General features: G+C 41.8%; 1 protein-coding gene across 2 annotated transcripts in view; it reads right to left on the reverse strand.

Moving 5' to 3' along the window:
• Window positions 1–986: 986 nt before the first annotated feature.
• The window catches only part of LOC124214037 (uncharacterized), an 84,083-nt gene continuing 71,177 nt past the window's right edge, over window positions 987–13,892 (reverse strand). For both annotated transcript variants that reach the window (XM_069134041.1, XM_046615999.2), the window contains 2 exons: window positions 6,835–7,027; window positions 987–2,802 (listed from right to left, as the gene is read on the reverse strand). In XM_069134041.1, coding sequence (XP_068990142.1) covers window positions 2,477–2,802; window positions 6,835–7,027 — 519 coding nt within the window. In that variant the 3' untranslated portion in view covers window positions 987–2,476. The remainder of the gene's footprint in view (window positions 2,803–6,834; window positions 7,028–13,892) is intronic.

Here is a 13,892-nt window from a genome sequence, read left to right on the forward strand (position 1 = left end):
GCTACCGGTGGTCAAGCATTGGCGAAAAGGCGTCCGTTGCCCCGTGTAATTACGTTTGAAGATTACTTTTCAAAAACAAATTCGTACCCCTCCTCGTGTGCGTTTAACGTGTGTTTAAGTATTCAAGAATGCGGCAATGTTTTTCCACCCTCCTCCTTCTCTTTGTCTCATGCCCGTCTCTTGTACCGAATATCCTGTACGTTACCGTGGCCCGAAAAGTGTTTGAATTCTAAGGTATTAGTCGGGGACGATAGCCTGTAGAAAGTGTTTGGAAATTTTCCCAGCATTATTCTTTTCACACTTTGCGGATCCGTATCGATTTTACTATTTAGTAAATTATTTAGTAATGTAAAAAGTAAATTAGTAAAAAGTAAGTTTGCGGTTAGCCATTGCAAGATTGCAATATTATTAATGTTACAGAAAAAGTGGAAACTGGTTGGTCGTTTGTTTGGTATAACACTTACCTACATTAACTTAGAGCTGGTACCTAATTTCGGAAGAATTCTATACTGATTTTTTTTTTTTTTTTTAGAATCAATTCCTTTCCTTGTCGACGTGTAAGTTACGCCTGTCATGGCTGGTTTCTTGTGCGGTTTTCCCCATATTATCCCAGATATGAATACTAAGGAGGCGAGGAAAGTTCGAAGATTGATAGCTCGAGAATGAAATTTTGTAGTTTTTGTGTCTAGGCACGAGTTGCTGACTGCGCGAGACTGTGCAACAATGATTCACAGCGAAAACTCCGGACATTACTTGAAGTAAACATTAACTCTAGGCTAACAAGTAGACACAGTGATAAATCGAATGGATTCTGTGTATAAGCTATCGGATTTAAAAAGCGACGGCGCAGACATATTATATTTTCTAAACGTCGTCCACGGATATAAGACATATTTTGTTCCTATTGTCTATTAAAATATTGAAATCCCGCCATGCAATAATGATCTTAATAATAATAATAATAATAATAATAATGACAACGATAATAATAATTTGACTATCGTTTTACTTACAAGCTAGTGGACCGCATACATACGCCGAATGTAATATTTATCTAAAATTGCTTTTTCTTCAAGCCATCGTTTATTTTCTATATAGATAACGCCAAAACCCGTTTGTTGTGTATACTTCAATTCAGGTAAGTGTATAATACATGTATTGTATAAGTTTTATTATATCATACACGCATTAGCCGTTGAATGTCAACTCTTCACAATCGCGTATATAGTATTCTTAGCAAATTATTACTCCGTCAAGGTACAAAAATCGTAATGTAAAAAATTGTGTAAATTCATATCGTATATATGGTTAAATGTTGGATTTGTAAAAGTTCTCTAAGGGTATATAATGTGTACATATATTAAGGGTATACATATATGACGACGTATTGGAAGCGTCGCGCGGAACTCTGCACATTTCTTTTTCAACCTCGTGTCAATGTCTTCGAGATATCTCTATATCTGTACGATGCGTCTTGCGAGATTCTCGTCGGAAATAATCACGTTTCCGAGATCACAAAATAGTTTTACACAGTGTAAATTAGCGCTTACAAATTTGATACAGCGCTTCTTGGTTTTACAAGGCAAGAAAAAAGGAAGAGCGCGAGGTAATCGAAAATTTCGACTGACAAATCGGTCTCATATGTATGTGTTGAAAAATTCACCGCTCCACGCAACAGTTTCAATTAATTTTCGATACCGATTAATTATTCACTAATTAATTAGCTATATCGTATTTCGATCAGGGGCACCTAAATTTTAAGTATATTCATATTTAGCGGGGGTGATAATCGGGTTCAAAAGATACTCAGGAAATTACTTTTGTGCAGCGGTTATTTTTTAGCTCGCTTTTCCTCTCGCAATCAGTTCACTTTCAATACTTCGAACCATCTCCTGACGTAACGTACTATAGGTATATACTGTATATACATACATTTGTCCCGTCATGCGCATAACGATCTTCGTATAAGTTATATGTTCGTATTTTCCTCGCCATCGGTTACATTTCGAACCTGGAGATAGAACGTTCACGTGTAATCGTTCCCTGCACGAGGCGTATAATGTAGACGTACAGACCTCGAATATAATTGTTCGGAATATTCGAGGACCCGTTTAGTAACTGCTTTGGATCCATGCGCAGATACTTTGATCCCTCCCCAACAAGCGCGGCGACGAAGATCCAAGAGGAGGTAATTGTCAAATAAATTAACGCACGTTTCGCAACCCTTGAATCCTCGGCTCGTCGTCAGCGCCCGATAATGTGAAAAGCGCTCGGTTCACATACACGTATACGTATACGTAAAGGCAGGGAATCGTGGTACGCCGAATTTGTATCCCGAAGAAAACTAGCGGACCCTACGCGTGCGTTCATCCAAAATAGGTGTCGCGTGATCCCGGACTTGCAGACTTCTCTTCTCACCATCGCCGGAAGAAGCTTTGCCTACTTTGCACGAACGACGCGGCTTCTTCGGCCTTCCCTACAAGACGTGCAGGTTCTCACAACTCTTCGACTTACTGTCACGAGCCCAGACCTTCTCGAGGATCGTCCTCACCTTGAGACTGGCGCTGGTTCTGCTCCCCCTGTACTTCTTCGGCGAGTTATTCTCCGAGCAAGAGCCCAGGGGTGACCTGTTCCTGTTCTTCCGTGATCTCTTGCGCAGGAGGTCGCGGGCGTGTTCCGGATTCTCGAGTTTAAGACGTATCTGGGACAGAAGTCCGACCAGGAGTTCGTCAACGTTGTGATTGATGACCACCGACGTCTCGATGAATTTACAATCGTACGAAGTCGCCATTGACCTACCCTCTGCAACACAAAGTAAATATTTACCGAGATGGCTTCTCACCAAGAGCCGCGTGCGATACCCGTATAAGGATCTCTCAATTTCCTCAATCTTCGAGAAACTTTGACGCGGTAACTCCCGCTCAGCGCGCCGACACAAATGCAAATTAGTTATATCGATCTCGACAAAAGTTAGCACGCGCTCTCGACTTGTCTACCTATTTTCCATTGTTATAAATCACCGCTACCACTTGCTCACCATCCTGTGTATGTATAACAAACATATCGCCACCAACTCTATAATACAAAATCTAATGCGTTGTTAAGTCGTAAATTTATAGTGTAGACAGTTATATTATATTGTTCCGCACCTATAATCGGTTATCGCGTACAAGTATTTTACGAAAAATAGCAGAGATCCGTTAATGACTGTGCCGAGTTATATTTCTTAAGAATTTTATATTTTAATTTTATTTTCGTTCAACGTCACTTACAGCCGATTTCAAATCTCCCCTTCAATTGTACCGTATGAAAATATACCACCTGTGCCAGAATTTTTCGCCCATTAGCTGCAGCGTTATCTTGCATCGCTGTAACGTATAATTGATTGTACGGTACTTCGTATTTAACCCCACGTTTACTCACGAACTTATATTTATCGTGGCTAGACCCACCGCACGGTGGTACAAGTTTCGGTATTATCAGTTTTTTCTCACTATTTCTGCGAGCACGCACGCAAACGAAATCTTGTAAAAATTACTTCTACTTACGTTACAGAGTTGCGTGCAGCGAGAAAATGCCCGGCATAAAGCGGGACTGAACGAACATACGCATATCTAGTAGCAATATTTAAGGCGGCCAAGGTACAACGTTACGCGTTGACCATTTTCTTTCTCATTTCGGACACGATTGTCTTCGCCAGCGTTTTCCGCAGCTGAAAATCACCGTCGAAACGTGTTCTCCCTTTTGCATACATAAAAAATTAAAATCGCCAGGTGCTCGTCGGGCCCTCAGACGATGCTTACAGGTCGTTGTGCAGGATACAAGACGGTTGTGAAAATATTCAAAGAGAATTTTTCGCTCATGTAGACAAACGAGCGAAAAGCGCTTTCCAAAATACGAAACGGAAGATAAAAATTCGGTACGATTATCCCGTGAAAACTTCCTCGAACCGTCGAAGTAGGCCAGCTGATTGTGTAATGTGTATCCTGCACAGACGATACATGCAACGAAGCATCAAAATACACGAGTATACATATGCATAGAGATGCGTGTCGCTGAACAGCTTACGGAAATTCACAATTTTCATTGCAACTCCAGTTTCTTTTTTTTCTCGATTCAAAACTGCAATGTTTTATTATATCTGTCTCGGCCAGGTGTTCCAGGCAATGCAGGCGGCGTGGTTATACGCTTTCATACATTTTACACGCATACACTCATCTATCCAGGTGTACAGAATGGTTTGTTATGCCTGGCTTTATAGTGCGATAACGCAGCATTGTACCGTATATAGGTTCGTGCATTCGCGGCGTTGGTCGTAAAAAATTCATGGAAACGAATAACGCAATCGTCCCTCATTTGAATGCTTTTCTACATTAAGGCTGACAAACTTTTTCTTTCCTTTGATATACGATCTGACAGAATCTACGCACACATAAACGTAAATTACCGTATAATGTAAGCGTGTTGTGTTTGAAAAATAATCTCACAATGTCAAATTGGAAAAGTAATCTATTTCAGTATTATTGTTTATAGAAATTCAACGAGCTTTGCTGCAGGATGCACTTTGTTCAAATACGAGATAATTTTCTATCATAACTGGTGCTTGACCGCACGTTACTAATATATAAAACTGTTCATAAGTTTAAAGAGGACGGAAAATAAATCAGTAAAGAGCAATTTTTTTTGCTATTCTTTAACCTTTGTAAAAATTTGAGTCCCGATATCTTTTGCTACAGCCGACAAGTCTGACTCCTGCGACGTGAGAACCTGTTATTAACCAGCGAAAGTTTCGTCTGTATAACTATACACTGTAAAAAGCAAACGTGAGGTAATTGGGCAAAGACGAATATTGACTGAGCTCTGAAAGGTGCTGCTGGGATAAAAACGATAATTCGGTGAGAAATCCGATGTCTAGTCAGAATCTCGGATTAGGCAGAAAAGCTTTTGGACACCTGAGTAATTGCTCATCCGTATGACGTAAATATTTGAGTCAGCATTGGAAAATGTCGACGACGATCGAGTTTATCGCGGGAGTAAGCGATGGTGGTGAAAGCCGATTTACTCAACGCCGTGAAAATTTGGCAATACGTTGAGGGTCGTTTTTTCCAAGCGTTAACTTTTACGTAATCATACGTAATCACTGAAATCACATTTTTCTTTCAACCATAAATCAAGCCTACGGTATATCGAAATTTTTCTTTTCAAAGGACGGTTTGCAAACACACTTTTCCTTCTAATACCTGGTACGCTGTTGCTTCACCCGACACTTTCTGCAGCAATTTACGTGGTCAAAGTGGTGCCAGCGGCTCGAGAATTCCAGAAGGAGGAGTCGCGAGATTAAAGCACAGGAGAACGCGTTTGGTGTGAAAGTACTGTGAACGAGCGAACGAGGCGTTATCATGCAATTTCTGTCAGGATATGAACTCTGCGAAGGCTCTGCTTACGGTCCTCGCTCAAAATATTGTTCAGCGTAGAGACATTCTGCCCAAATTCAAGTACGGATTTAGTGCTTTTGATACATGTCAAATAAAACGTTGATTTAACTTGGCCACGACTGTGCGATGTATAATTTATTGCAGAAATACTACGATTTTTTTTTTGTGCGTCATCAATTGCAGGTGACCAATAGCTGAAGTGAGTTTGGCGACACAATTGTTGCCCTTCTCAACTATGATCATCGTTAGGCTCTAACTCGTGAGCGTTTTATAATCGTTTTATTTGCTCAGAAACCGAACGAACACGCGACGTCGATATCACTTAGATTTTGCACCGTCACTTTCGTGTGAGATTATCCCGCCCCTATCGTCTGTCCGAATCACTCGACTGACTTTAGATTCTCATTCTATGCCGTTGACAGTCCGCCATTAACACAGCAATTTCCGCTTCCATCAGACCATCTATTTGTGGTCAAATTCCCCCATCCGCGTCAGCCCCTTCGAAAAGATCCTGATCTGAAATTGTGCAAGTTCGCGGACCTACAGGAGTCGCTTCGAAAGACTCTGTGGTTGGATTTCTGGTGTCAGCGTTGAATTCTGAGTTGAGTACGCATGTAAATGCAACGATCATGTCCTTTCCTGACCGTCATTTTTCCGTCAGGATCTCGTCATTCCTCTCTCGTTAAACTTCGCTGAGAATTTATTGCACGATTAAATCCCTTATTACCGTTCGTTAAAGTCTTCCCATGCCATGGGATCACGTATTTTTCTTCCACATTTCCAGCAAGCTTAAAGCAGATGATATCTATATTACAGACATAAGAGTGTATACCCCTCGATTTGAAAATACTGGCATTTTATGACACTTGGTGCTTTTTCAACCGGGTGAATAATATTCCAGCCCGTGCATGCGTGGAGAGCACAGGCTGCAGCCTTGAAGTAAACCAGATAACATTTGCTCGACGTTTGCGTGACGTTCATTCTACGTATAATTTCAGAATTGCATCAAACATATTCTGAATTCCCGTTTTGCAGAAGCGGGGAAATTTATTCATGCGTGAAACACGTCGTCGACGCTGACGTCAGACAGTTGCCTCTGACAATAATTCACTCCGTTGAATGTGCCGGGGTTGTGACTACCAACTGCCCCATCCTCTGTCCTGTGTCTCTAAGGTCTCAGAACGTACAAAGAAGCATTTTGACAGTGCGGCAACCCGGATACGGTCCAGAGTAATGAGTGCGATAAATTCACCCGAATATTCACTCAAGAATGTAATTAGATCGGAAGGGTAATCGCTGCGTAGATAATATTAACCACCATCCACCCAATTTCGTGTTGCAGATATTCGAAATACAGAAGGAATGCCGAACTATCGTACATAATATGGTGGATTCTTACCCTCGGGTGAGACGAGCGTCGCCCTGACGAGATCAATTTTGTTCCCAACAAGTATCACGGCTTTGCAAGAAACGTGATCCATTCGCCAGAGTTCTTGCAAAACTTTTTCAGCAGCGTGCACGGAGCTGCTATCAATTGTTGAATAGACAACGCAGTAAGCGTGAGGGTCGTGGTTTTTTATGCATTCCTCGGTCTGAAACATAACAAAGAAACGGCATTGTCGTTACAATGGTCGTACGAAGAATGTTACATAATGGCGTTTTTGGCAAAATAGGATGACTCCTTTGATATGCACGAACCACTATAGCTAATAACATAATTTACCCGAACCCTTATTTTCCGATACCCGAACACGAGCCATGCAGGATATGCCGCGCCAATACGTCGTTTCGTATCTTTCTTTATTTCTGTTCTGCATGACGAACTTCGAGTGGTACAAAAGCCGGCGAAAGAAGAAGTTCACCGATGCAAACACGTGCTCGTTTCAGCCTGACGTATGTTTATTTTCGTTACATATATACTTTCGAATAAATATAGACGGGAATTGGCGCACCGTGCAGGTGTGCGTCAAAGGTGCTCATATATTACACCTACGGATGAATGCTCCGGCTGTTCGAAAATGGGGTTCCCTTCGTGATCGACCGTTTTTCGGATGAATGCACCTTTTTTTATCCGATTTGAACCTCTACCGAGTGTCTCAATACGCGTTGTCGAAATACGGTTACTCGGCCAAGAAGCGATTCGCATCAAGAATTTAAGAGGAAAAAAAAAGAAAAACACGCAGTGTAGTTTGGTCTCGAATTGATTTATAGCAGGGACGGTCAACTTGATCAGATCCGCGATCTGCCGTCTGCTGTCCAGATTTTGTGCGATCTACCGATCTCAAATCTTTACCACAGAACTAAACGAAATATTTTTTGACAGAGTCATGTATTTTTTTTTGCCTTGTCGCGATCGACTGGCCTAATAGCCGTGATCGAAACACGATCGACAGGGTTGGCCATCCCTGATTTGTAGATATCTGCGCGAGGGTCAGAAAAAAAAATCAGAATACCTTTACCGAGAAAATGAAACGGTCCAGGTAACTTGGGATTCGATATAATCGAGACTTCGCTGCACAAGCTGCAGTTTGTGGTTATACGGAGAAGAGCTTTTACTGGATAAGGGAGCAGTTCGTGCGGAGATCAATATGTACGCAGAAAGAAACTCGTCGTCGGTTTTACAGCCCGTGAATTCGTTTGTTCAAGATTTTTGCATCCGACGAGTGGAGCTGAGAGAGAGCTTCTACGCAATCGGGGACTGCTGAGTGCTCGAGTCAGCTAAAAGCTTACTCCAAATTGCGGACTGTCAAAAGTCTTATAACGAACCTGAGAACATTGGACGATATTTGGCTAAAGCGAGAACTCGACGCTTATTCAGCGGTCGCTTGGTTGTTCTTCGAAAATAATGTTCCGGCGAAAGAAATTAAACACGAACAATTGTCGGGGTGTAAAAATTATTTTTGAAAATTGAAGAGTTTCAAACACTTTAACCAACACCGACGTGCGATCTTTGAATCCATGACCATATTTCTCGTGGCATACGATCATTCGGGTCGGTGGAGCACGCGTAAACTTGTTTTCCCCCGTTTACCTTGAATTAATTAATTGAGATTTATGTTAATTAGGCTAATTTGAGTGTCTCGTTTTGCGGAAAATGTGACGACGTTAAACGTGAGCTAACCAGACGTACGAGCCGCGCGATTGCTTTATATAAATAAAAACTAATTTCGTTTGAGGCAGCTCAGCTTATTTGAAAGGGGCGTTGAGAAAGGGCGAAAAAAATTGTTGCTGTTTTTCGGGCATTTTTCTTATTTTCTTGTAACTCGTTTTTTCCTCGTACAATACGAGCTTCTACATACATACAAATAGTCACGAGGAAATGAGGGTACGAAGCATTGCCCACCCTCCTCTTTCCTGGTGTTCCTAATTGTAGCTGCGAACACTTTGTGCCAGCCGGGTTCTTTTTCCGGACGAGAGTTGTGCTTGCAGATGGTTTTCCGCTGCGAAGGAAATCGAATTGTCCGAGTATCACGTGATGCACAGTGATAGCCGCGGACATGTAATAACAAGATTGCGTGCGCACACAGTCACGTCCACATATATGGACGCGTACGTGCGTAACGTATATACATGCACACATGTATAATGTATATATTCGTAACGCACACGAGGATTATACGGGCATCGCGTCCCTTTCCAGGAAAAGCTTACATCCATAATAATATTTTAGGTGGTTAATTAAAGCGAACGGCTAGATACAAGGCAACAGCTGACGAATACAAACGACTCGATTACAAGATATTCTGGAGCAGGTAGCCGCCGCGGGGAAGAACGGAACTGACGAGTCCTACACGCAGCAGCAAATGCTATTTGATTATTAAAATAGCCTTGGTTTTTTCATCTCGACGAAGAAGCCCGATGATTCGAGGCTACACCCTCGTCTATTCACCGTTGCAAGTTCGGAAAGGCGTTCTATTTTCGTGACTTGTCAAAGAGTCGGGTCTTGAATAATTGACCTCGGTTCGCCGCTCTCTCCAAGTCAGACGTCCTAATATACATACGTATAGCATATTGCTAGGTACTACGGTATTGGCGCGAAGGTTAATCTGACGATGAAATTCAAAAGCATCGACTGGAGCAGGTACGAGACGAAACCAGCGGTAAGCAAAATTGAGGAAAAAGATACATATGTGGATGGCTGTCGTAGCGGTGAGCTGCGACTTTTGGTTGAACTTTGATGGGCGAGAGTATAATATTCTCGACTAAATTCTACGTAGGTACTATGGTTTCACTTATAGTTCATCGCGAATTAGAGTCTATAGCTTTAGAATTAAATTTACGCATTCATGGTCCTTGAGAGTGTTGTCAAATTTTGAAATTCGCGAACAATAGATGAGGTGGTAAGAATTTGTAAAATGAAAAAAGATAATATTTCGAGAATGGATCAAACGATTCTCATGATTTTGGTCTCAGTCGTCGCAGCTTTTTTTAGCTTAGAACTGAATAAATCTCCGATTCTATCGTTCGTACAGTTTTCGAGTTATTTGAATAATAAAAATAAGAAGAGAAAAAATTTCACACTTCTTTAATGAGGATGAGAAGCGCGTGAAAATAATATAAAATTATCGGCACATGGCAAGAGAACATCCAGTTCAGTTTTATCTATCTATCTCATTCTATTTTCCGATATTTCGATTTCACAATTTCAGCATGCTGTTGAAATTAGTTCTTCCACAGTCCAGGAACAGATTTCAAATGCAAGCGAATTAAGCCACGGCTCTGGATCGAGCTTATCTATCCCACGAAGTTGGATGATCGCTCCGCGTTTGCCAAAGTACATCCGTACGTAAACTGAGAAAATTCTAAATTCAAAAGCTTTTGAGACCGCTGAATGGAGTGCACGTTACACAGACAAGGGTTCGTTTGCCAAATGCATCGAGCGCCTGGAGGACCAATAAGAAAAGCTCGGAGCCCGGCAAATGCTTTTACAGTCTCGAGGATCGGCGCGACGTGGTTCAAGGCAACCTTTGCACAGTTTGCACGGCAATTATTGCGGCGCCCAGGGGATGCCGAACTCGTTGTGCGGGGCGATTATCGGTGTTGCTGCGTGGAAGCTCGTGAGAATCTGGCGTTCGTCGGTAGGTAAGCTCGCTGACGTAATTCGCGAAACGTAACGTTTCCCGGGGGTTCTTACTCGGCCTAAAAACCTGATATTAACGTGCACGCGGCGTCGACGCGTTACGGTAAAGAATTGTTTGTACTGTAGCCCCGACTCGGTGTGGCTCTGAGTTTACTTTCAACAAACTTGAAGCCGCAAATTGAATGGCACCGAAACCAGTTTGAGGTTGACTCTTTCTAACGGACGACGTACACGCATGGAACGTCGTAACTAGTACTTGACTTTGCGGAATTTTGACCACTGTAACTGGACACCAACTCGTTTCTTCGAAAAAATACCTACAAATACGTGAAACATTGAATACATTTGCATGTACCTTGTAACTTGACGGCCCCTGATCTTTTTGACCCGTTTTGTGACGACTCGCGTTGCTGTCTGATCGGAAATGTTTATTGATATTTTAAAAAGGGGTTCATGTTTCTTTTTCTCTCCGGATATCGAAAACAGGGTTTCGAAGCTGTATCCACGATAGCGTAAGGATTTTGTTACCTGGAGGTAATTTTGAATTTCAGTCCCTGTGACGATCATTGATCGATGTCACCCCCGGAAACATGAAGCGCGAATTTTCACAACCCTTTGACGAGCAACTGCGTTAAAGAACCAGAAACCCTTTTGCTGGTATTTAATCAAGCCAATAATTGAGAGAGATTATAATTAGGTATTTTGATCGGGTGGATGAATTTCTTTTTGTATCTTTCCACTCACCAAATTTCACCCTCTTATTATGCCTGTGACGTACTTTAAAGTTATAATACGGGTATGAACGAAACTTTTGCTTCGTGCATTTCGTTACCAGTCGGAATATCCCTAATTTGGTCCGCTTCACTGCGTGGTAAACATTCAACCAACAAACGGACCCAATTTTTTTTCAGGTGCACGCCCGCGCTCGAATTAAGAAAAACGGTACATACTTTTCCCGGCTCGCAAATTTGACGAATATCCCCCTTTTAATCCGACGAATGGCACACCCGTATAGCCGAGCTCAAAAAACTGCACGGTCGCTGATTTTTTGCAATCAGTTTTTACAAATGTTGGATAAAAAGAGCGCTTCAAAGACATAGTTTCACAATTTTTAGAAACCTCTGGTGAATTAGAAGTATAGTCTACGGTTAACATAAATTAGAGAATCACTAAAAGTTTTTGCTTACGCAAAAGCTCGCAAAGCATTCGTACAGTTTTATCGATATGAGTAATTTTTGTAGATTTTTTTTATTTGGTTGCTAGAAATGCTGCTCCGAGGAAACATAATAGCGAGATGGACGCAGATTTCCAAATAGATGTAAGCATTTTAGCTGACTGTATGGAATACAGAATCAGAAATCTCAAGGCAATATATATATATATAATTATATATATATATAATATATATATATATATATATTTATAATAATATATATATATATTTAATATATATATATATACATATATCAAAACTCATTTGTCCGCGCACGAACGAAGTTTCAATTTTACTCACCGAAAAAAGCAGTTTTTTCTCTCCGAATTTCAGGCTTATCGAATTTCTGCAGCATGAGTAGTTTGCCTTCTGAAAATCGCCGCTACTTTGATCCAAGACTGAAATGTGACTGCCTCCGAAGAGGCAGGTCCAGCCAAGTGAACGAAATCGTCTCAAGCTGAACGTGAAATTACGATCAGCCGATAAAAGGAAATTAAAAATTACTAGCAAGGTATAACACAGTCTGAAAGGAAGAAGGTTTCAACCGTACAGGATCGGATATCGCGGTGGGTGTGTGATAACTTTCCAGCGTATCCTTTGCAAAATGAAACGTCCTATTAAACCGTTGAATGTTTCGTTAACACCATACCTATACTTGGGAACAAACGGAAGGGTTACCTGCTTTGCGAAATTTAATTATGAAACACCGTAAAACCGGAGACGTGGCTGCACAGTTTGACATAAAAGATACGTAGACGTCGGGGACGCGAACGGAATTTCATCGTGGGAGGTAAAAGAAACATCAGATAGGCAGGGAATTGCCGAGGCACGTTTCGCCGGTCGAAGATCCGGTCTGACTTGAGATAGGTGGATGAGAAATGCGGTGAGAATTGCGAGGCAAATATCAGAAGCACGGGAGTAATTTCTCTTACTTTACATGTTACGCGATCTCTTTCCCGAACGAAACGGATTATCCGAACGTGTTTGACTACTATAATATAATATTTGCGGTGGAAACGCAGCGAGCTAAGCACTGTGTCGAGCTAGCAATTCCCTTTGATACAAGCGATAAATGCACGCCTCAGCGTTACGTTCAGGCGGATTATTGAATACGAGAAAGAAGAAGATGAAGAAGAAAAAACGAACCTTGTCGTATTTACAGTTCTCGCGATATATATCGAAGGTGCGCGTAGGTACGAGGGTGAAAGATAAGCCGAATCGACCTCCTCGTACCGTTGGAGAAATAAAACGGGCAGACCTTTCTTTGATCTGAAATCAACGACCCAGAATTTAGGGGTACGAACGGAGCCCGAGTTTTTTACCCTTCGGGATTTTCGCCGGCGTAAAGAGAAGCTGGTAGAAAAATATCCATGCAGACTATACTTTGCATACGGAATACAGAAATAATATAATAGCACGGAAGAAGCCGAGACGTACTTTGACGCCTATACGTGTGGAGAAGATAAGGCCAAAGAATGTTGTAATGAGATCCGTGACTTGTGAGAAAACTCCGGAGCGAGCCTCTCCGCCACTTTTGAAACTCACATAGCCAGCGCAGACGTCCATTAGCGAAAAATTTCGCCTCATTTCGCGATGCGAGCTTTTCAAGCTGCTCGATAGTTTGAATACCTTATCCACTCTTTCGCGCGTTGACTAATCAAAATTCGTTGGAAAATTCTGCAAGCTGCGAGGTCGAGCCCTGAACATTGTCGGATCCTCGCTAAGCACCAAACTGAGTGATTATCAACTCAAGGGTGAGCGAGGCTTTTCGCGGGGGTAAATTCGCCGTATAAATAACTAATTTTAAGTCCCGTCGTGAGGTCCAAGTGAAACGTGAAGAGAGGCTTTACCTGTAGAAACACGCGAGGATGAACGTCCGGATTCCCCGGACGCTGACCCTTCTGTTTTCTGAGGATAAGCTTTAACGAGCGGAGAATAGGGGCGCGCCTTATTACTCTTTTAACAATTACAAGGTAGTCACGTGCCGAACAGCGTCTTACTTGTCCAGTAAAAGCAGGCTTACGGGATTTATTTCATCCCGCTATACCTGCAGTACGAAGCCAAATTACGAATTGAATCGCGGCGAACGCCATAAAATATTTTTTCAACTTTGTGGGGAAATCTTGCGGTAACTTTATCGGTTAATTAATTTTAATTGAAAATT

This window comes from Neodiprion pinetum, chromosome 3, assembly GCF_021155775.2.
Source record: "Neodiprion pinetum isolate iyNeoPine1 chromosome 3, iyNeoPine1.2, whole genome shotgun sequence".
Lineage (NCBI taxonomy): Eukaryota > Metazoa > Arthropoda > Insecta > Hymenoptera > Diprionidae > Neodiprion > Neodiprion pinetum.